Here is a 22,774-nt window from a genome sequence, read left to right as displayed (position 1 = left end):
TTTGTATAAATGATAATGAAATTGTTTACTTCAAACGTTTAAGGCTTCCAAAAACTTTGATTGAAAGCAATGTTCTATCTTGGTCAACAAGGAATTTAATTTTTGAAAAAAATTCATCCACTAAAATTAAATACAATAATTCATTAAAAAATAACTTCTATCACTTAATGCAGATGAGTCAAACATCCTGTCCTATCAATTCCCATCTGCCCTCCATCTTTTTGCTTTCTTACTATCATTTCAAACTCATAAGGATTCACATGAACTACTGCTTCAAATCCCTTCAATCTTCCTATTACTGGATCCTTTATTATATATATAATAACATAACAGCATGTCTCTGCAGCCAGACCACCTGGACAAAGCTTTGGCCCTATCAGTTACTAGCTGTGTGACTTTAGGCAAGTTACTTGACCTCTCTGAGCCTCAGTTTCCTCACCTACCAAATAGGAATAATAATAATAATACATACATATTTATCTCATAAGGTTGCTGTAACACTAAAACAAATTACTATATGTAGACTAGAACAGTGTCTGAAGCCTTATAAGTGTTTAATTAGCTACTGACAGTAGTTCTTTTCTAGTTTGCTTAACCTTTCCTTGTGGAACTCAACATAACTCTTCTTCCTGCTTCTCTCTCAGTGCAATGTTACATTAAGTACACTCTCTTCCTGACTTTCTGCCATCTCTAAATGTCTATGTAAAAATAATGTCTATATCATACCTAATACTTTCTTCAAAGTCTTCATATCTTACTTCATCATCATCTCCTCATATTACTATCATGGTAGGCTTTCTTTCACCTCTATTATTTCTAAAGGTTTACCCAATAGGAGTTCCCATTGTGGCTTGGCAGTAATTAACCTGATTAGGATCCATGAGGATGCAAGTTTGATTCCCGGCCTTGTTCAGAGGGTTAAGGATCTGATGTTGCCATGAGCTGAGTATAGGTCATAGATCCCATGTTGCTGTGGCTGTGGGACAGCAGCTGTGGCTCTGATTCAACCTCTAGCCTGGGAACTTCGATATGCCACAGGCGCAGCCTTAAAAAGACAAAAAAAAAAATACCCAATAATATCAGATTATTAAAATCAAAACTGTACATGGATGTGAAACAATACACAATATTAAAATGACTGAGTTTTACTATTTAGTCTCAAAATTGACTAAAATAACTCAGATTTACAATGAACATTATTTTAATGGAATAGCTACCTAATGACTATTCAAAGGAAGAACTGATTTTAACATTATATATCTAACTATGAAAATAACACAAACATTACCATAACTAGTACCATAGCTTCTGCTGCAAGATTGATATGTATTTTGCCCAGAACAGCTTCACTCAGTGGAATATTTATTTCTGTCTTGCAGCACAAGCTTTTCATAATGAATCACATTCAAAAATACATTAAAAAAAGATATACTAGTATATGTCAGAGGGAAAAAAACTGCTGATGCTTGAAGGTATTTTCCATCAAAAGTTAAATATGGCACAATGGTCATTCCATAGAGTTCATTAATGAAATTGGAAAGAGATTATTAATCTCAAGTGTTAAATTGAACTTACAGCAAAAATTGATCAAGCTTCTCCTGACTCAGAAATACCCCACGGCTACTATTGATTAAGGGTTTGCGGCACTGATTATAATTCATATACAAACACAAAGAATGTAAGATAGAAATTATTTTCAAAAGATTTCTTATTCAAAACATACATACTATGTAGCTTAATTGAGGAAGTCTTGTAGGCATGCGTTTCATTGTGGATATACACAGGCTAAAACTTACCTGGCTAGGCTGAAGGCGTCGTCGATCAAACCTGCTCGGTTACTGACAGAGAGAACCTGTGAGGTCAACAAGAGGGAAAATGGAACCACTTAGAATTAAAATGAGCCAGTGTAGAAGCATGGGCTTCGACGCATTCTTTGATATGGCTATTGATTAACATTTGTGATTTACGGGCTCCAGGGAGTAAGATCCCCACAGGCCTTATTTACTATAGGGAGTATACCTACACTCAGGTGGACATTAATCTCTAACCCCCTGTGACTCAGTTTACAGGAAGAAAGGACAAAGAAACCATGAGACTTACAGGACATTTTCACCCCTAAAACTCCTACTGGACAAGGACTGATATAGGTAATTGTTCAGGCCAATCGGAGAAACCCACATCTTTTTGGACCCCATGTTGGTACCCTCTCCCGTCTTTAAGGGATAGAACCCCTATAAGACAATAGAGTAGGGGGCTCTTCTACCCCCTCCCAGCTGTCCTGGGAGCTGTTTGCCTCCCTGTAATAAAGACTTTGCTTGCTTGCAAAAAAAAAAAAAAAAAAAAAAGAATTAAAATGGCAGGTGTGCACATGTCAAAACAGATCTTTGATGAGTCAATCCAGTTTACCTCATGGTTCCTGATTAATTGATCGATTAATAATCTCCAATTCCTTAAATCATAGTTGACTCTAAAATAGCCAGTTTGGTTGATATTCCCCAGCAACCAGCTTCCTTTGTTCAAAGAAGTTATTCTGTGGTGTTCTGAAAACAGCATTTTGGGGGATGAGTGATTTTAAATTTTAAGAGTTAAAATGATATGAAGTATGTCTTCTTAATCCCAGATATCATAGTACCAATAACTAACAGCAAACATCATCCTAAATACCTAAGTGAAACCTACTCGTCAATCAATTAATCACTAAAGCTAGAATTTGCTAGAAAACCTTTAGCAGGTTACTCATTATTACTCAATTAGTTGGTTTCTTATAATTAACATTTTTGTTCTCGATAAAACCCTATTACCTATACATAATTTTCTTTCTCAAGGTAAATGTTACCAAGAAATCTAATACTGTACTCATACGGCTTCCAGTTAGATTGTATATATATATATATATATATATATATATATATATATATATATATATATCTGTGGCTAGAATAAAAGAAAAGGCTTTAGGTACATATTCTACTTATTTCACTCAGAAAGAAAGTGATTAAAACAATAGCACTCATTTATATGAAAGTCACTGTTGTTGCTTACCTTTTTCCTTGCGCTTTCCTGGATAGGCTAATAAATAACAGACTCCAGCATCATCAATAATGGTGGGAAAGGAACCTCATTTGTTTACAACTCTAATATTTCTACATATAATTAGAACAAAGATAATAAATTCTGCTTATTGGAATCACTTTGGAAAATAGGTAACATGATTATGTTCACTGTCTAATTCAATTAAAGGAAGCCCATAAAAGCAATCTTATAACTTACATATTTAACCCCTTCAAATATGATACAGATAGAGAACTCATTCACTGTTAATGGCAGCATTTATTAACTGCCCAGAACCATAGTTTGCAATTTTAATCATTTTGTTGCTGATGTCCTCGGGACCCATGCTTCAGAGAAGTTGCATAATGGATGAAGTTTACTTAAAATTTTTATTTTACACACACACTTCTATCTAATTTCCACAGTGACTCAAGACCGGAAAATGCATCACAGAAACCATTTGTGTCAGTTCTGAGTAAGAGGCACAGCCTCTAATTCTCACTCTATTATCAAGATTTCTACATATCAAACTACAGAACAAGTCTAGTTTTATTTTTTTAACATTAAATTTACAGAGTACTCTCTCTCAAGTAGAAGCCATACAGGAAGAGGTTATACCACAAAAATTAATTGTAATGACCATGAATTGCTCAGAGCTAGAATGGAGTGGGATCATGTAGCCAATGCATGTTACATATGATCAAGTTTTGAAAAAACTGTTAAAAAAAAAAACACTTAAACATACATGTACACTAAGCATAAAAATCCAATCTTTAATGTTTCAAATAGCACTTCAACTTCTTGACATCTTTATAAATAGTATCAATAATAACAGATAAAGAAATGAGGCTGAGATGGGTTAGTGGAATTGTCTGTGGAAGTTCCCGGGGCCAGGAATTGAACCCAGCCATTTCAGGGACAACACTGGAAACCTAACGCCCTGCACCACCAGAGAACTCTGTTCCCTGTCCTTTTTACCCCCTCTACTCTACTGATACAAGATGGTATGGCATTTTTACGTAATATGATACTGTATATATTGTTCATATTCTTATACTGATTTGAAAAAAATAACATGGTAAACAAGAATTATAACAGGAGTAGGAAAATTGTGTCCTTGTAACAATTCTCCTATGTATAACTGTTTGAACTTAGGCCATTGAACCTCTGGCTCTCAATTTCCTTACCTATTACCTAAAGGCCAAGTAATGGCATCTATGGTCTCTTCCAATTCTATGATTCAGTGGCAGAAGGGGAAGTTTTTCTTCATTTGAAATTTTACCCAGCTTAACCTGTGGTACTTAGGAAAATAAAGCTGTCAAATATTGATCTAATATTAATAGCTCTCCAAAGTCCTGATTCTTTGCATTTGCATATTTTTCAAAAAAAGTTAATGTATTTATCCACACAATTTCTGTGAAGCTTTAGAATATCACTCCATTTTACAGATATAAAAAGAAAAGTTATCTTAAAAATGGCATTTTTTAAAGCTAATTCTCATAAAGAGATTTAATTAATCATGTCTGAATTCACTGAAGAAAAATTGTTTGAAATACTAAGGATATTGTTTTTCTTGAGTAAACCTAACTCTGTTTTCAGGAGTGATAAGATTGTCATAACAAAACATATTTAAAGTGTTATTGAATTTGCTTGGGATAAGAGCAAATTTAATCATTCTCATCTGGGAAGTGGTTAGTCTTTGAAGAAATTGCAATATTAAAGCATATGTATGATCTATCTTTTTATAATTTTGAAAGTCAGATTTCTATGATAATAATTCATTTTTTTAAAGTAACTTCACCTTATATTTTAGTTTCCTTTTTTTTTTGGCCATGCTCATAGCATGTGGAAGTTCACAGGCCAAGGATCAAGCCTGTGCCACAGCAGTGACCCAAGCCAATGAGTGATGGTGCCAGATCCTTAACCCTCTGAGCCACAAGAGAACTTCCTCCTGACATTTCAGATGGCTGGCATAACTTAACTTCATGTGATGCACTTGGCTCTAGTTTTTTGAACTTCAAATTCAACAACTTATAGGTGGAACAGAGACCAATTAAAATAGGAAAACAATCCCTACACCTTCTATATCGTCTAAGAAGAAGAAAGGCAAGCATCTGTTGCTTTTAAGAATGCAGTTACTAAATTGATAACTAAAACCTGAAGGGTACTACTGTTCATGAATATTACTGTTCATGCCTTTGAAAATTAAATCTTTGGAGAAACAATTCCCCAAAAGGTTTTGTAATAGATTTTTTAAATATCCTTTTTGTTCTTCTTAATTATAGCTCTAAAATATTCTTCAAATTAACTAATAGCAAGCAGTGAATTTTAAAGAGGTCTTTTCCAATGGTCTAATGAGATACAGTATGTAATGAGTACCATAATAAAAAGTATAGAAGCTATATTTCAAGTGTTAGTAATAACAATTCAAATTTATGTTTAGAATATATCCAAAATGGCCCAAGACTTAGAGTATATCAAGGCACAGAGCTGTTGGCATTTTATAGCATTTTATATTTTTACATTCTACATTTCCAATTGGAATAAAAGAGAAAGGAGATCTGATCTTTCAACTCAACTATTGGCTGGTTGCAGAAAAATCAGAATTTAAAATAATCAAAAAAGTCACCCAGGGTAACAAGTGTAACAATGTGAAACAAACTCAGGTATAATAACACATACTCGTTTTCTCACTAGACTCTTGTGAGAATCAAATTAGACAATGCTCTGTAGAGATTATAGAGAACTAAATGTGAATATCTAATAGCAAAACGTTGAGTAACTGACAGATCTACAAAGTAACCTACTATAGCATTAAAACGTGTGTGTGTGTGTGTGTGTGTGTGTGTGTGTGTGTGTGTGTCTATATTACAGAGAAAATAAACTTAGAAAAGAAAATCAAGAAGTTCCCGTTGTGGTGCAGCAGAAACAAATCTTACTAGCATCCATGAGGACTCGGGTTGGATCCCTGGCCTTGCTCAGTGAGTTAGGCATCTGGCGTTGTGTGAGCTGTGGTGTAGGTCACAGATGCAGCTCAAATCCTGTATTGCTATGGCTGTGGCACAGGCAGCAGCTGCAGCTCTGATTCAGCCTCCAGCCTGGGAACTTCCAAATGCTGTGCGTGTGGCCCTGAAAAGAAAAAAGAAAAAAAAATCAAGCTCCTAAGAAATTTTGGACAAGTTATTTCTAAAGTCTTAATTTTCTAATTTGTAAAGATTTAAAAAAATACTCATTTTAAGAATTCCCTTTGTGGTACAGCAGGTTGAGAATCTGACATTGTCACTGCAGTGGCTTGGGTCCCTGTTGTGGTATAGGTTCTATCCCTGACCTGGGAATTTACACATGTTCTGGGTGCAGCCAGAAAAAAAAAAAAAAAAAAGAATCCTCAATTTAAAGGCTTGTAAGTTTCATATGAGCCAATGTTTAAGGAAAACATTGTAGTATTAGGCCAGTTTTAATGTTTACTTCTGTCAGCATCAATTTCTCTTTTATCTTGAATCTTTTCTAACATTTGGCCTTAAATGTACTCCCTCCCATTGCACATTAAAATAGCCAGTCAACATGCAGGCTACCACATTTATAAATGTCTGCATTCTCAGCATTTTGAGAATAAAAACAAAAGAGACAAATCCTTTTTCCTGCTTTCAACAACTTAAAACTTTGTTTTAAAACTCTTTTTAGCCTAAAATGATCTGTTCCTTAACTTTGGAATTTTGTTGTTAGATAATCATCTAACAACAAAAAAATGAAGTGCCAAGAATATTTAATGATTCATATCAAATTCATACTTTACAGTGTTCACCAATGACTTGACCTTAGTATCATGTGACATCAAATCAATATTACTGATAATGAAAAATTACAAAACATTGATCTGACTGCTATAATTAAAAGTAGAATTTTTTTTTACAAATATGGATAAGGATTGACCAGAATATTATTCCTTGATATTAGTGACTATATTTTGAAAAAGAAAAAGAGAGACATTACAACTTAAAAGGAGACAAATTTATCGATCTTTTTTTTTTTTAATCTTTGCCTGGCATCAGTTTTTTATTTGTCATCAGAATGAAGGAGTTCAAGACAGAACTAAATATATTTAGAATGAAAATAAACAGGAGAAAGAGAAAAGTTGCCTTTCTTTTAGATTGTTTTTTGGGAAATCTTCCAGATTTATGTATTTATAAAGTTTTCAAGAAACATTTATTGGTATGGGTGTTCCCTACAAAAGCCTCAACATTTCAACTGGGACAATGTTTTATCAACCAGAAGACTCTGCTGTGATTTAATGGATTATGACACATTGTACTCTGTAGGTTGCACACTGCACAATTTTGGGATGAGGCAGTGTGCAATTAATATCACAGTCCATATAAACATCATCTCCTAGAGTTATGCACTGCACAAACTATGCAGCTGTGTATGACAACCAAATATATTACCAAAGGGGACATTTTAGGCAAACATATTGTTTGAAATGCCATGTTTTTATTATTCCTGATTAATAATAAAAGACTATAAATAAAAACAACTTCTTGAATACAACATCCCGAGACTATTGGTCAAGAAAAGCTGTGAAAGCAGTAACATAGAATATGATCTTCCAAAATACTGAATCCTTAGGCCATACACCTGAAACTAATATTGTAAATCAACTATACTTCGATGAAAAGAAAGAAAATCCATGATACTATTTCAGATACTCCCGTGTGGAGTAAGTGGATATCATAAATAATAGCATAGAAATAACCAGGGAGTTACAGGAAATGGACCCGGGAAAATTATTCAAAGAGAATCAGACTTGTCCTGAATCCTGCACTGTCTAAAAGTAAAAGTTGAGGTTGATCCTGACATTTGATCAATATCTTCGCACTCTTCTAATTTCCCATTTCCAATCTACCTTCCAATGAGAAATGTTTTACTTTATTGCTGCAAACTGTTCTCTTTCCTGTTCCTAGCAACCCTATAGAGCAATGACTTTATTCTAATACCTGGATCATTATAACAGCAACTTACTGCTTTCACTCTTCATTTCATAATAAATTATGTAGATAAATAAAACAACCACCTGAACACCAAAGAGAAGTATAAAGACAATACAATAAGTGTGAACTGGGAATCACAGTATAAGTACTAACTCAAAGAAATGAAAAAAATAGATTGTAGTAAGCGATTTAAAGGAAGAATCACTAATACATTTTAAAGTAAGCATTTTAATGCCTCACTACACCACATATAAATGTTTTATACCACATATATAAATGAAAGCGTATGTTTTTATAATATGTGATTATGTGTTAAAAATACAATAACATGAAAATTTGAATGAAAATTCAACTGGAAAAACAAGTATTTAAATTTTTGGTAAGCAGATTAGATTCCACTGTAAGACCTTTTTTTTGTTGTTGTTGTTGTTTTGGTATGCATGTGTGTATGCATTTTGAATATTTAACTTCTCCCTAATAATAGCAAAACAACTAAGGGGAAGAAACAATATTTTTGTTATTTTTTTATGCCTCATCTTATTTCAAGAAAATATTTGTGGCTGTTTTAAAGTGATGCTTACAAAATGGAAATGTGAGAAAAGAGAATGTGAGAAAAGAGTAAGAAAAACAAAATGTGGACATACTTACTTGATCATTTAAATCTAAATGATATGTTACATAAAAGATGATAATTGGCTTTTTCTTCAATTCAATGGAAAACAGAAATAAAAGAGACCTGTTTCACACTCTACAGTGAGGGATTTAGATTGGATTCAAGAAATAGCTTTCTGACAGTGAGTTGAAATAGGTCACTATCCTATTGAAAGATATTTAGAAGTAGAATAGAATTTCATCTTTCTCTGCTCCTTGAGAGTTGACCCTACCTAAGGGACGGTTTGATGACCTATCAAGCCTCTCCTTTCTGGCCCTATAATTATCTAATTCTATGGAGAACACTGCTTTACCCATTCTTTAAAAAGCCAGTCTGGTAAAGAGAAGATTGCAGGAAAATCACATTGAAAATGAGACTTGTGTTTCAGTATTTGGCATACTATTCTATTGGAAGTCATGTTTATAATTTAATTATATTTGGGATTATAAAATGATACAGTTTAAAACAGTTAAAATTAGTACTACACATGCTTAGTTTAAAATTTTCTCTTTGCCATCAGACACAAATTTAATAATTATATTAGCAGGCTGAAATTAGACAAACTATACTATATTAACTCTATAGAGGTTATCCCTTAATATTCACTTTCCAATTTATCTTATTCACATTTTTATAACAGCTAAAACTAGAGGTTAAGTTGCTTGACAATAATTTAAAACCAAATAGTTCCTCAGCAGAGAATATATTTCTTACCTGTTTTGTTAGACACCCAGATAATTGCTTCTGAAGACACATGGCTTCTATTTCCTACCACAATAGTTAGTGGAATCTGCCACAGGTAACTGCAAAATAAAAAAAAAAATTTAAAACTTTAAGAATAAAAATGGTTATAACAAACAAACAACATTTCCTATGCACTATTTTGTGATTTTTAACATTTTCCAGTCATAAATACAAGGAATAAGTCAAAAAGATGAATTTATTCTTTCAATATCACAAGCAGACTTGGCCTCTAAGAGTTTTAATTTCAATACAAAAGGAAGACTACCAAAAACATAATTAATCTTGGGAAAAATATCTGCATTTTACATTAGGAGTAAAAAGTAGCTAAAATCTATAAATCTGAGCCAACTGCATATTGATTAAAGTCTTAAAATAACTCCTTCCTACTTGATTCTATATTAGATTAATGCACATTTCAGTAGCTTCATGCATTTACATTTCAACATTCTTTTTGTCTTAACTATTCTTAAAAAAAATGCTTCCATCATATCTTATAGAGAAGTTAATATAGTCCATATAAAGTTATGCAGCAAAGTAGGAACAAAAAGCAAAACTAATTAGATTCCCCTAGAAATCCAGATCAATACAAAGAACACCATGGGGCACATGTACTGCTTTGTTTTCTGAAATGGAATTTCCAAACTGTGTGAAATCATCCACCAATGTGCAGGAATTGATCATGAGTCTTAGCTATTAAAGAGAGGCATTTTCTAGAATATGGCTTTTTATAGAATAAAAATTGAGGCCTAAACTTGTACATGAAGTGATATCAATTCAATCTCAAATGAGGAGCCAGAGATAAGCTGGACAGTCTAACAACAAAATCCAGTGACTACATTTTGCTTACCCTAAATGTAGCCAGATTATGTTGAGCAGTTATTGCACCATTAGAAGCAGGGGGAGCCAAAAATATGGAGGTGTGAAAATATTTTTGATTTGAAAAGTATAAGAAGAGATAGCACATGAACTCAGTAACTGTGGGAATGAATAGAGAAGTGTGAGTTTTTCAGGCAACATGTCTAGGTTTATAGAACTAAAAACAGAGTGAGTATTATCTTTTCATGGGGGAAGACAGCTCCTCCAAATCTGTTATCTGGAATTCAATTATTATTTTATCATTTCATGTTTCCCATTCATAATAAATGAAATTTAGTAATGGCAAAAAATCCAAACGGAACACTGGAAGAAATTCCTAGTTAAAAACCAACTGTTATCCTCAATATGGAAAGTTAATATGTTTAAGATTCTAAATTTTAAATTATATGATGCATTTAATCAGATAAACATTTTTGAGTGCTATGTGGAGACATGATGCTATATTGTAGTGGATGATACACAACTAGCCAGGAAATACACAACTATAGTAGAGAAACAGGTATTGTTTGTATGGTGGACACAACCCATGTAAGCTCTTTAAGAAATACCTTCAAGCTTGTAACAGGAAGAATATGCCACAAACATTTAATAATGGATTTACTGTGAGGAAGATACAGAGAATTGACAAATATACATATATCAATTGATACACATATATATATATGTTTTAACAGCCATTCTCTAAAAATAATGATACATTTTGATTAATTTAAATAATCAGTTGAGATAACAATATCTGACTCTCCTTCTGACTCTCAAATTAAACTACAAAAACATTTTTGTGTACCTAAGATCTTTTTTTTTTTTTTTTAACTTTTTAGGGTCACGTCCACGGCATATGAAGGTTCCCAGGCTAGGGGTTGAATCAGAGCTGTAGCTGCTGGCCTACCCCACAGCCACAGCAATGCCGTATCTGAGCCGTGTCTGTGACCTACACCACAGTTCCTAGCAATGCCAGATCCTTAACCTACTGAGCAAAGCCAGGAATCAAACCTGCAAGCTCATGGATACTAGTCAGATTCATTTCCGCTGAGCCACAAAGGGAACTCCTGTACCTAAGATCTTATAAAATCCTAGAAATGAAATCATTCCACGAATTGCTGTTGAAGCAGACTGAATGGGATTGGGTTGAAGTTAAATACAAGGAACCAAATAAATCTATAGTAAGACAGAGATTAACCTGATGAACTTAATTTTTTAGTACATATCTTCCATATTGAGTTTGGCCAACTAATTGTAAAGTCAAATAAATATCATTTAAAGGGCAAAGAATACATAAAATTGAAGATGCTTAAAATCCTTCAAGGATAAATGTATCTTTTTGTAGAATGATCATAAAATGTCTATGTGAAATATTATTTGCCCCATACAAACATAATTTTATATTTATTTAAACTACATTCTTCTAAATAATGACTAGATATTACAATACCAACAGATATATTTTTATATTTGAGTTTTTCAAAAATCTCCAAAGTCTATAAAAAAAGAGATTCATATCAGTACCTACATGTTGCTTATAGTCAATTCCACATATATACAGGAAACTTCTTAATAGGTAGACAATGCACTTTATAGCAATGTTCAGAAGCAAAAAAAAAAAAAGTTAACTTTAAAGCATTGCGATAAAAATGTCAGGGCATTCTATAAAACATTTTTAAAATCCTTCTCTGTTTTTCCTAAGAATGCTCTTTCAGTCTATTCTTTGTGTGTATGCGTGTGTGTGTCTGTCAAAAATCTATACATTGTCATAGTGACAAAATAAAAATTGCAAATTACCAAACATATCTGAAGTTTTTATTCATCTTTGAATAGCTACACTATCAATGTGATGTAAGTTATTTTTTGTAACTTTCCAAAAGTATATATTTGATCTTTTCACCAATTTCACTTTAAAATCAAATAAAACATGGCAATTATAATGCTTTATGATTAAAAAGTTAAAAGACCCTAAACGTTGTGGGTGAAAAGCTCTGTGGAGCATGCTATAAAAAAAAAATCTGAGACTGCAGTAAGTTATGTTTAAAAAGAGACTAGAAAAAGAACTTGTGAAATTAGACTGTGCCCCAGTCCCTTAAATTTAACTTGAATTTTAATCATTTCATTTTAAGCAGAAAAAACAATAACAAAAACAATGCATTTCAAAAGACCCTCAAGATATCTTTATTCTATTAGTACCTGGAACTACCACTCTTCATTGAAGGTCACATTTTTACAATAAAACAATGTTTACTCTAATGATTATGTTAAGGTAGAAAAGAACAGGTACTTATTTTATCTAAAGTGAAAAATCTTTTTTTAAAAATGGTACCAATATTAGTGAAGCATTAATTTAAGTGCCATGAAAAATGGTTCAGAGGTTACTGTTATCAGGCCAGAAATAAAAGGAGATAAATATAATTTTCTGAAGTACTGGACTCCACGAAGTTCCATACATGTAGGAGACATTACTGAAGATTATAATGCACTAACTTTAAAAAGAAAAAAGCCACACAAATTCATAACTTCCCAAATACCAAAATTCTAGCAAATGTTTTACTTACTTTCACATATCAACTAACTTTATGCAATTACTATAGAGATCTTTCCTTTCTATGCTGTAATATAGCTACTACATAGGAAAATAGAATTACTATACACATTAAAAATGTTCTAGGCATTGTACTGATAGTCTAGTGTTCTCTACAAAATTAAAAACAAAGAACTGATTATACTCTCTAAGAAAATACCCACAATTCATGGGATTTCAGGCATAAATGGGCACTATGCTTTACTGCATTAACGGTTTACATTATACGATAAAGATCTCAGAAGGTTACAGACAATGGGCAGATAGATTTGGTACTGAAAATTTGACCACCATATTATAGCGAATTAAATGATCAATAACATAAAATTGAACACTAAAGTCTCAACTTCAAGCTCCATTATTTCAAAATAGATTGAAAACACATTTTGAGATTGATGAGATGTCATGCATTACCTCACTCTTAATATTTTTCTATGCCAAGTTCTCAGGGTTCAAAAATTATCCATATGATTTTATAACCTCAGCAAAAGCAAAGCTCTGTAGATGTTACCTATACCCATAAAGCCTGGCAAAAATTCTTCCTTTAAAGAGTGAATCTTGTGGCTGATACCTCTGGTGCATGTTACAGGTTGACAGAGTATTTTGTTCAAAATTTGTCCTGTCATCTGCATGTCCTTTATGTTTTTCTGCACCAGTGATGCTTGTGTCAGGTTGATCATTCTCAAAGGCATGGCCTGTGTCTCGCTAACCTTGCCACAGTCAAGTAATTTTTATGTACTTCCTGGCAAGGCCAGGACTGATGTCTAAGCAGGTTTCGCCTGGGGCTGGACAGTGGTCGATCAGAAGGGGTGTCTGGCAGCTGAGGAGAAGCCAGGGTGGGTGCAGAAGGCTTGACAGAGTCAGACCCTATTATTTAGTCTGGTTAGACCCTGACAGTGTGGCAGTATAATACTGTATTCCACAGATCCAAACAGTTGATTGCAAGGACAGTTTGTTGAAGGACAATATTTGTGATGATCAGTAAATTTAAGATGATGCTTTCTTAAAATTTTGGGTTCCAAATATAGTCATCAGAAAACACACATGAATTTCTCAATCACTTCTACCTACAGTCTTGGAACTCCCATACTTGGGAATGATTTCCACACTTCTTAGAGATAATAAAGAAAGCTTAATGAGTGTTTCCCACCTCCTAGATACTGGTGGATGATAAAATCAGTTTCCTAATATTCCCAAATAATAGACACGGCATGACAAGCCTAATCCCAACATTTTCTTTTATGTATTAATTTTAACCTCCATCCCTCTCTGTCCCTTCCTCAACCTCTTATCAGGATACTTTTTTTTTTTTTCCTTTTTGGCCACACCTTTTTGGCCTGGCATGTGGATGGTCCAGGCCGGGGATCAAACCAATGCCACAGCAGCAACCTGAGCCACAGCAGTGACAACACAGGACCCTTAATCTGCTAAGCCACAAGGGAACCCCTCAGGACACTTTTGAGAAAATAAAATGGAATAGTATAAGCTCTACTATCTTTTTTTGCCTCAGCTTTAATAAAACACAAAACTATGGGAAAACATGAAATAGAAAAGATACACTACCATGCTGAATTTTCAGCAATTAAATAAGAGTTTCAAATGAAAGCTAACGTAACAAATCAAATTCTATGTATGTTGTGTCTGGTAGTTTTTAAACACTAAAAGTGAGGGAATAGAATTATTTTGATAATAAATGGCATTGATACTTAGACCACTTTAAACAGATCAAGTTTGAGTTCCTTCAGCTCAGATATTATTTAGTCTGGTTAACTAGTCTTTCTGGATTGTTAGTTTCTGTTCTTATCTATTGTATAAATCTTGATTTTCTCAGTATCATTCACTTAAAAGTATTTCAACTTTCCTGTATTTAATTCAACAAACATTTATAGAGAAAAGTAAAAAAAAAAAAAAAAAGCATTAATTTTTAAATGGTCATGATAATTTAAATTCTGTTTTCTTAAACAAAATAACTTTGGTGTGCTGTCACCTTGATAGTTAAAATATCTGGAAATAGAAGCAGAAGAGTATTCAAAATGAAAATACTATATATAAATAAAGAAATGAATGAAAACTACATTTCACATACATTTCATAATTCTGTTATCGATTCTTTTTAAAATGCTAACATGCAAAGTAAAAGTAAAAATAAAAACAACAACGTTTTCACGTAAATAAGAGTTGTACCTGCTATTTTGAAGTTCATGTGGTTTAGCTTTAGCACTGATGTCATAAATAAAATGTTGCTGAGTAATTATTATTCTATTTTCTGCTGTTGTATTTCCGAAGATGGTGATAACAGGATAACCCATCTGGAGCGTCCACTGATCCATTACTTCTTGTATATTTACATATTTTCCATTCCTTTTTAATGCCTTTATAATCAAAATTGTGTAAATTAATTTTATCAATATGAATTATCAACATAATTAACATTAAACTATTTTCATGTTCACCTTTATGGCTTACTTAAGTATGAAAACATTTAAAATCAGTGAAACTAATGTAAGTATTAGTAAAATTAATCTTCTTGCCTTAAGCTTCATGCATATATATGTGTATATACATATATAGAAATAAAATCTTTATTACCATTAAAGTTTTCACCTAATCGAAAACAAAACATATTTTATTGTTAAAAGTAAGTCATTGTAACATAATGAAGCATTTCCAGTATGTCTAGTATTAAACTTAAATATGTTACTCACATATAGAGAAAAAAATTCTTTACCACAATATTTTACCCAAACATGAATATCTGACAGCATATTAAAATGGTATTTCAGAAGTATTAACCTTCTTGAAAGTTGGCAAGGTGTCTTTTACAACCATTTGCATTTGAACTAATTTTAAACTCCATTATCTTTATAATATATCAAATATAAAACAAAAAAACAGTATGAAGAAAAAAGAACTATGAAAAAGTAAAAAACTGTCAGTGTCAATAAAAGTCATGAATATTTTATAATTCAATTCAAATACTCAAGAAAAGGTTTGGGTTTTCGACTTTCCTATTCTTTACCTCTGATAGTGTATTCCAGAGATCATTTCTGGCTGCATTGCCATACTTATGAATGGTTAAGTAATCCTACAAAGAATATAACATTGTAATTACAATTCAAAGGTTAAACAAATTCCAGTAAACACACTTATTTCTCAATTCTGTTAACCATTTCCATTTGTTGGAATTACATTAATACAAAGACATGCAAAAAGAGATGAGGAATCACATTTTAAAATACTCCACAGAGATTTAACTACAGTGTATTTCTGAAATTAAGTCATCAAACAACACTAATCTCTTAAAAATTATTTTCATAGTCATAATCACTTCTTATGGATTTCCAGGGTGAAAGATCTTCCTCTAATTTAACAAGTCAAACTCATGTTGAAAAAACTACTGCTGCAAGTGAAATATTTGGGGGGAAATTCCCCATCATGCCTTCATGTTGAAGGGTTGAAAAAAAATATTTTGTTTTGAGGAAAAAGAAAAAAAAAAAAAACCACCTTTACTGATGTCTACTGATGTGAAGAGGGACTGATTTACCAAAAAGGCAATGCCTGTCTCCACAGCCTTTCCTGTCCCCCCACATCTCTGTAAAGGGCAGATTGCCTAATATAACATGATTCAGATTTCTTTCCATGAGTTTGAAACGCATACTAGTTGTTAATTTTAAAAAGTCAATTCCAAGGTTATTTAATATTTTTAAGTTTAGGACTTCACCGTTTCCAATTCAATCAGTAGTAGTTAAATGTATGCACTTTCTGATTCATGTTACTCTGAATGTTATTTAGTTATGGCTAAATAACTAATGTTATTTAATTATGGCCATTTGGCATTATTTTTTTTTCTGAATCCACAGTGGAAAAGTCAATAGAAAGCAGTGTTTTATATTATAAAACAGAGCATCCCCTCCTTCATCTGAAATTCCATCACCTCTACAACACATAAGTAGTAGACAAAATTCTAATTTACATCACGGTACTAAAACTGGGAAAAAAAAAAAAAAACACTGACTCCTTTCAGTACTTTATGTAGAGAGGCATACTTTGGGGATAATTAAAATTGGGGAAGCAAATTTTCTGAAACACAAATTGTAGCACCTGTGACAGATTCAACATTCTTGGCAACTTACAGCTCAGCAAATGACAACTCCCACTTAATCAGCCTCTTTGAGATGTGATACTTAACACTAACGTAGCAACCACAAATTCATCATCATCATCAGGTGTTACAATAAGTTTATTGTAAAAATACAAACCTGAATGGCCAATCTGAATGCTAATTTTGGCTTTCAACATGCCATGTGAGGCATTTCCAGTTAGAACCCAGGGACAAGGATTTAAACCAATATTTCAGATTTAGTTATCAGAATTGTATTTTATGCTTGTTTGGTACTTAAATGAAGAATTTGGAACAATAGGAATTATTAAATGTAAGTTTAAATTTTATTTTAGTAATGTTATAATAAAAAAGTATTTAAAAATAGAACCATTAATTACTGGATTCTGCTTATGGATAGAACTGCTAGGATAATCCAAAAGAGTGAACAAAGGAATTCTACATAGAGCTTGAAAGGACCAATACATAGGCATCTCTTCATAAAAAGATCATAAAAATTCAACAGTTCATGATATGAGTTGACCTTGGCTCAATACTGATCATCAACTTGAGTTCTTGGTTCTCTCCCCAATTCAGAAGAAAGTTCAAATTTACATTTGAAGCAGGCAGAAATGGCAATTCTCCAAGTTTAGGAAGCAGCTCCATCTTGCCTGCTATTCAGGGCATATAGCATGTCTTCTTGCCATCCTAGTTTTGGGGTGTTATTAGAACTCTACATATGTCACCTCTTTTTTTTTCCATAATAAAACTCCAATGTTTTCCTTAGTTATTTTAGATGTCTTCTTTTACAAAATAGTCATATTTTGAATTGAGGAAATTTTTCATTGTCTTTGTAGAACTATTTAAAAAACATAAATAGCAAATGTGGTCTCTTGATGATTTTTTATTTATTTATGCATTCCACAAAATACATGGTGCACTTTGCATGTGCCAGGTAGCTTACCAGGTGTTGGGGCAACAGTGATGGAGAAAAGTTTACTGAGAACAACTGCAAATACTGAGATGTGCTTTGTGTAGGAAGGTTTCTGTGATTGAAACCAGGGAGGTCTTGGTACAATAACCAGTTGACAGGATGAATCAAACATTTGATATGAGAGTAAATAAGAAGATTTTAAGTTCCTTGCAAACCTAGAAGTCAATGAATATGGAAATGGCTGGAGTTACAAACCTCAAATAGAAATTAACATTTATGTGTAAGAAAGTCAATCAGCAGTAGATTTGACATTATAATGTAAAGAAGAGGAATGTATTAATATTAACTCTGTAAAGAGAATTAAGTTATCTATATAATTGATTGATTGATTGATTGATTGATTGTCTTTTTAGGGCCACACCAATAGTGTATGGATTTTCCCAGGCTAGGGGTGGAATCAGTGCTAGAGCTGCCAGCCTATGCCACAGCCACAGACACAGCAACAGGAGCCAAGCCGAATCTTTGACCTACACCACAGCTCACTGCAACGCTGGATCCTTAACCCACTGAGTGAGGCCAGGGATCGAACCCATGTCTCATGGATGCTAGTCGGGTTCTTTAACCCCTGAGCCATGATTGGTACTCCTCTGAAACACTTAATGAATCCAACTAGCATCCATGAGGGTATGGGTTTGATCCCTGGCCTTGCTCAGTGGGTTAAGGATCCGGTGTTGCCTTGAGCTGTGGTGTAGGTCACAGATGTGGCTTGGATCCTGTTGCTGTGGCTATGGCTGTGCCGTAGGCCAGTGGTTACAGCTGTGATTTTCCCCCTAGCCTGGGAACCACCATATGTCATGTGTGTGGCCCTGAAAAGACAAAAAACAAAAAAAAAGTATTTCAGAAACACTAGAGTTGTTGAAAAGAATAAAACAAGAATGACCACTAGAATATTAAGAAACATCACGAATGATATAAACTGATTAAAAGTTAAAAGCACGTTAAGCAAAAGTATATTTTGATACATAAAGTACAGGAATGATAGTCTGACTGTCTTTATTCAAATCCATGCTCCAGCACTCCCTGGCTATGCTACTGTTAGCAAGTTACTTAACCTCTTTGTGCCTGTCTTCACATCTATAAAATATGGGTAATAAATGTACCTGCTGCACAGAGTTTTTCAGAGAAATAAATGATCATATCTGTATAGTATTAAGCAGTGAGAAGTGCCTAACACAATAATGTCTGTTCAGTAGACACTAGCTGCAATAACCTTTTTAATCATTTCAGGTTACAGGCTGGAAAACTGAGTAACAAAAGGAAAAGGATTATTAACAATAATAATTAAAGAACATAGTCTATGAAAGCATTAATATTTGCCTTCCTTTTAGCACTGTATTAGTTGCTGAATATTTTGCCTCATTCAATCCCATGACAACATTTATGAGTTAGATGTTATCATCATCACTTAATAAATCAAAACACTAGCATTCAGAGACTCCGGCCCAAGTCCAAACCCCATATCTGCTCACACAACTGCTGACCCAAGTCCAACATCTATGACACTGTCATGCTCAGAGCTGAACTCATTGTTCTTCCTCATATCTAGCAGCCCTTCCCCAGCGATGACCCTTACATCCGATTAAACTGAGTCATCCTTGATGCCTCTCTCTCCCTTTCCATCACATTCGGGTAATGATCCACATCCTAAATAATCCCCCAATACTTCCCTTTCCTTTTACCTGTTTGACAGTCACTCTACAATATTTTTCCCAGATGACTACCACTGATGCTAATTTTGTTTTGTCTCTTTCAAATTTAATCTCTATCATGTAGCCACGCATGAACACTTTTCATCAAATATACATATGAATCCAGGCTGCATTCAAAATGCAGTCTAAATACCCTAATGTAACATAAAAGTCTCTCTCATGGTCTGGTCCCTCTGAACCTCTGCAATCCCATCTGTATTTTTCTGCCTCCCTGCCTCAACTTAGCCATTTTCAGCTTTCTTACAGATGCCTATTGCATATCTTCTCTCTTTTCTAGTTCTCTGCACATGCAGTTCTCTATACTTCTCTCCTCCTTTGCCCATTTAAATTCAACTCAATCTCCAGGACTCAAGTTTGATGCATTTTCTCCAAGAGTTAGTTTGACTGCTAACATGGTTTGTAAACTTCATGCCAGAAAGGACCTTGTTATTCCTGTTCACCACTATTTAACCAGCATCTCTGTGGCCAGCCCAGTACATAGTAGGTGCTCAGTATTTTTGTGCAATTTCCAACTTTGCTTATTCAAGATGCCTTTCTGTTGACAACTAACAATACAGTAAAGGGAGATTTCTTGCACCCATCAGGTTTCCCCAAAATGTCATCTTTAAACTTTATATAGGACTTAATTTACTATTTCAGTGCATATATGTCAGATATACAACTTGCATTGATATATGCAGCTGGCCATGATGTCATCAAAAGCCTGTAAACTGTTGAGTGTGAGATCATTTTTTGTTTTACTTTCTTTGCTTAACTTGTGACACGGTTCATAAAATTTTATGTATAAAGGCCAATGGAACGAATAACAAAGAGAAAAGTTAAAAATGAGCTGAGAAAGTAAAGCACTATTACCTTTTAAGATTTACATGGAAATAAGTATGGAATATTTGCTCTCCTATTAATGAACCCTTCAGCATATTAAAACAAAGGATCAACTTTATAACTGGTTTATTCCCCAGGACATGGAGGGACAGTTTGATAAAAATCAAAGATATATGGACTGGCTTGTATTGTTTAGCTGCAAGAAACAAAAATATCCATCCTGGAATAATCTTCTTAATAAGTTTATTCTTTCCTACTGTAAAAAGGTAAGACAGAGCTTCAGCTCTTTTCCCCTGGATTCTTTTGGTCCCACCTTTATCTGTGTTGCAGCTTTAGTCTTAGATTTGGGGCTACATGGCTGCAGCAGCCCTAAACCCCACATTCAGCTGTTAACACTGCACAGAGGAAAAGGAATTTATTTCTGATCATTTCTTTTTAGGAATCAGGAAAACTTCCTGTCAAATTCTACATCAATCTTCTCCTGTTTCCCATTTACCAAAATTGCATCCTTGCTCTAGCCAAAGCTGGTAACAAAGATTCAGGGAGTATTGGTTTGGGATTGCATAAATCAGTACCCAATTCTGTGACGTATATGATTAAATCGATTACATATAAAAGAGTGAGAATCTGAAGAAAATCAGAATCTGGTTAATGAGAAGGAAGAGGAGACTAGCTTATGGGGAGACAGTCAACCATTTTCTCCAGTGAGACAAGAGATGCAAGCCCAGGCCTCAGGCACAGCAGGAAGGATGATATCTTCTATTTGTAAGACTAGTCTGGGAAATACCAGGTAAATCGGGCATTGATTTTTCTGACTATGTGACAAGAAGTTTGAAGCAAGGGTTTGAAATATTGTTCCTTTCTATTAAGAATAATTGTACCTCAAAATATTTGTAGTGGGCATTTGTCATTCTTTTGGCTTTCCAGCATTTAAACACCACTTTCATATGAGGGCAATAACTCATCATGGAATCTTAGAGAAAACTGAGGGCTCTCTCACTTGCAATATAAGGGACAAAAATACTAAATCCTCCCTCCCCCTTCTCCCTGGCAGCTAAAGCATGGACACAAGCGGATACTTCCTCCCAGGAAGGGATGTAATGCAAGGAGCAGGAATCCCACAGGCTCAATGCAAGGCGCAGGAATGGCTGAAGTCACATTCCCTGAGATGGTGACCCTGAGGTTCCAGATACAGCCATGCTAAAGGCAGCTATTGAACCAGACAATCCTATGGCATGACTTTGGCTAGGTTTCTTAATTTATGAGTCTCCCTTAGTTCCTATTATCTGTTTTGTAAACCTGATTCTCCAGCCTTCCCAGTGATTCCAAGGGCTAACTGACATCCTTCTAATAAATTTCTTTTTTTGTTTAATTTAGTCAGAGTTTTTTTTCTGTTGCTTGCAACACAAAACCCTGACTGACACAAGACTAATGGGTAATACACACAACACAAAGACATCTGACATTTTCTTGGTTACCTCAGCAAGAAAAATAGAAACAATCTCCCACAACTTATGCATAATGAAAAAAAAAAAAAGAACACCTTGTTCTGTTTAGTAAATCAACTAGGCTTCCATTGCTATTAGGTATGGGGGAAAAGAGGTGAAAACTTTACAAAAAGAGGCAGACAAGAAAAAAATAAAAAGATATGAAATTTCCACAGGGAAGAGTGCAAGGTGGATGACAAAAATAAAAAATAAAACTATGCAAAACCTGTGTCTTAAACAAAGCAAGGGCTTTTAAACTGGGAACCATAAGGTCTAAAATTAAATATTTTTAAGTGTATATAATATTAGAAGATTAGGCGATTATTATGTGATCTTAAAGGAAACCATGGACAACAACAAAAGCAGAGTAAAATCTGCCAGATCACAGCAATGTCACACAAGTGTTGGACAAAACCCATTTGAAGCCTGGCCATGTACTTCAGAGGACGTTTCTACATTTCCTGACCTTGAGAAACAGAAGCAGTGACAGATGACCAACTAAAACACTAGAAAGCTGGACTACAGATCAAAACATTATTTTTGCTAATACAGAAGACTGGTTGGAGATTAATAAATTAAGTAAAAATGTGTAGCAAAGCACTGAAAAAGCATTATGAAAAATAATGTTTACATTTTAATCCTATTAGATAAGAACCAAGGATAAAAAAGTATAAATAATTATTAAATTTTTATTATTAAATTACACTAGTTTCCAAGGAGGAAATCCAGTAAAATAAATACCATTACCAAATGCTGAGGTACAGCAGCTTCTAATCACCAGATACA

General features: G+C 33.7%; 1 protein-coding gene across 1 annotated transcript in view; it reads right to left on the bottom strand.

Annotated features, from left to right (window-relative positions):
* Positions 1-22,774, bottom strand: part of TRHDE (thyrotropin releasing hormone degrading enzyme) — a 382,857-nt gene that overhangs the window by 84,562 nt on the left and 275,521 nt on the right. Inside the window, exons 8-12 of the mRNA XM_047787208.1 lie at positions 15,897-15,962; positions 15,062-15,249; positions 9,403-9,491; positions 2,407-2,540; positions 1,797-1,852 (exon numbers count right to left, since the gene is read on the bottom strand). Coding sequence (XP_047643164.1) covers positions 1,797-1,852; positions 2,407-2,540; positions 9,403-9,491; positions 15,062-15,249; positions 15,897-15,962 — 533 coding nt within the window. The remainder of the gene's footprint in view (positions 1-1,796; positions 1,853-2,406; positions 2,541-9,402; positions 9,492-15,061; positions 15,250-15,896; positions 15,963-22,774) is intronic.

The sequence above is a fragment of the Phacochoerus africanus genome, chromosome 7 (assembly GCF_016906955.1).
Source record: "Phacochoerus africanus isolate WHEZ1 chromosome 7, ROS_Pafr_v1, whole genome shotgun sequence".
In the NCBI taxonomy this organism is placed as follows: Eukaryota; Metazoa; Chordata; class Mammalia; order Artiodactyla; family Suidae; genus Phacochoerus; species Phacochoerus africanus.
The sequence above is the reverse complement of the archived record's forward strand: the minus strand, read 5'-3'. Positions and strand labels throughout refer to the sequence as shown.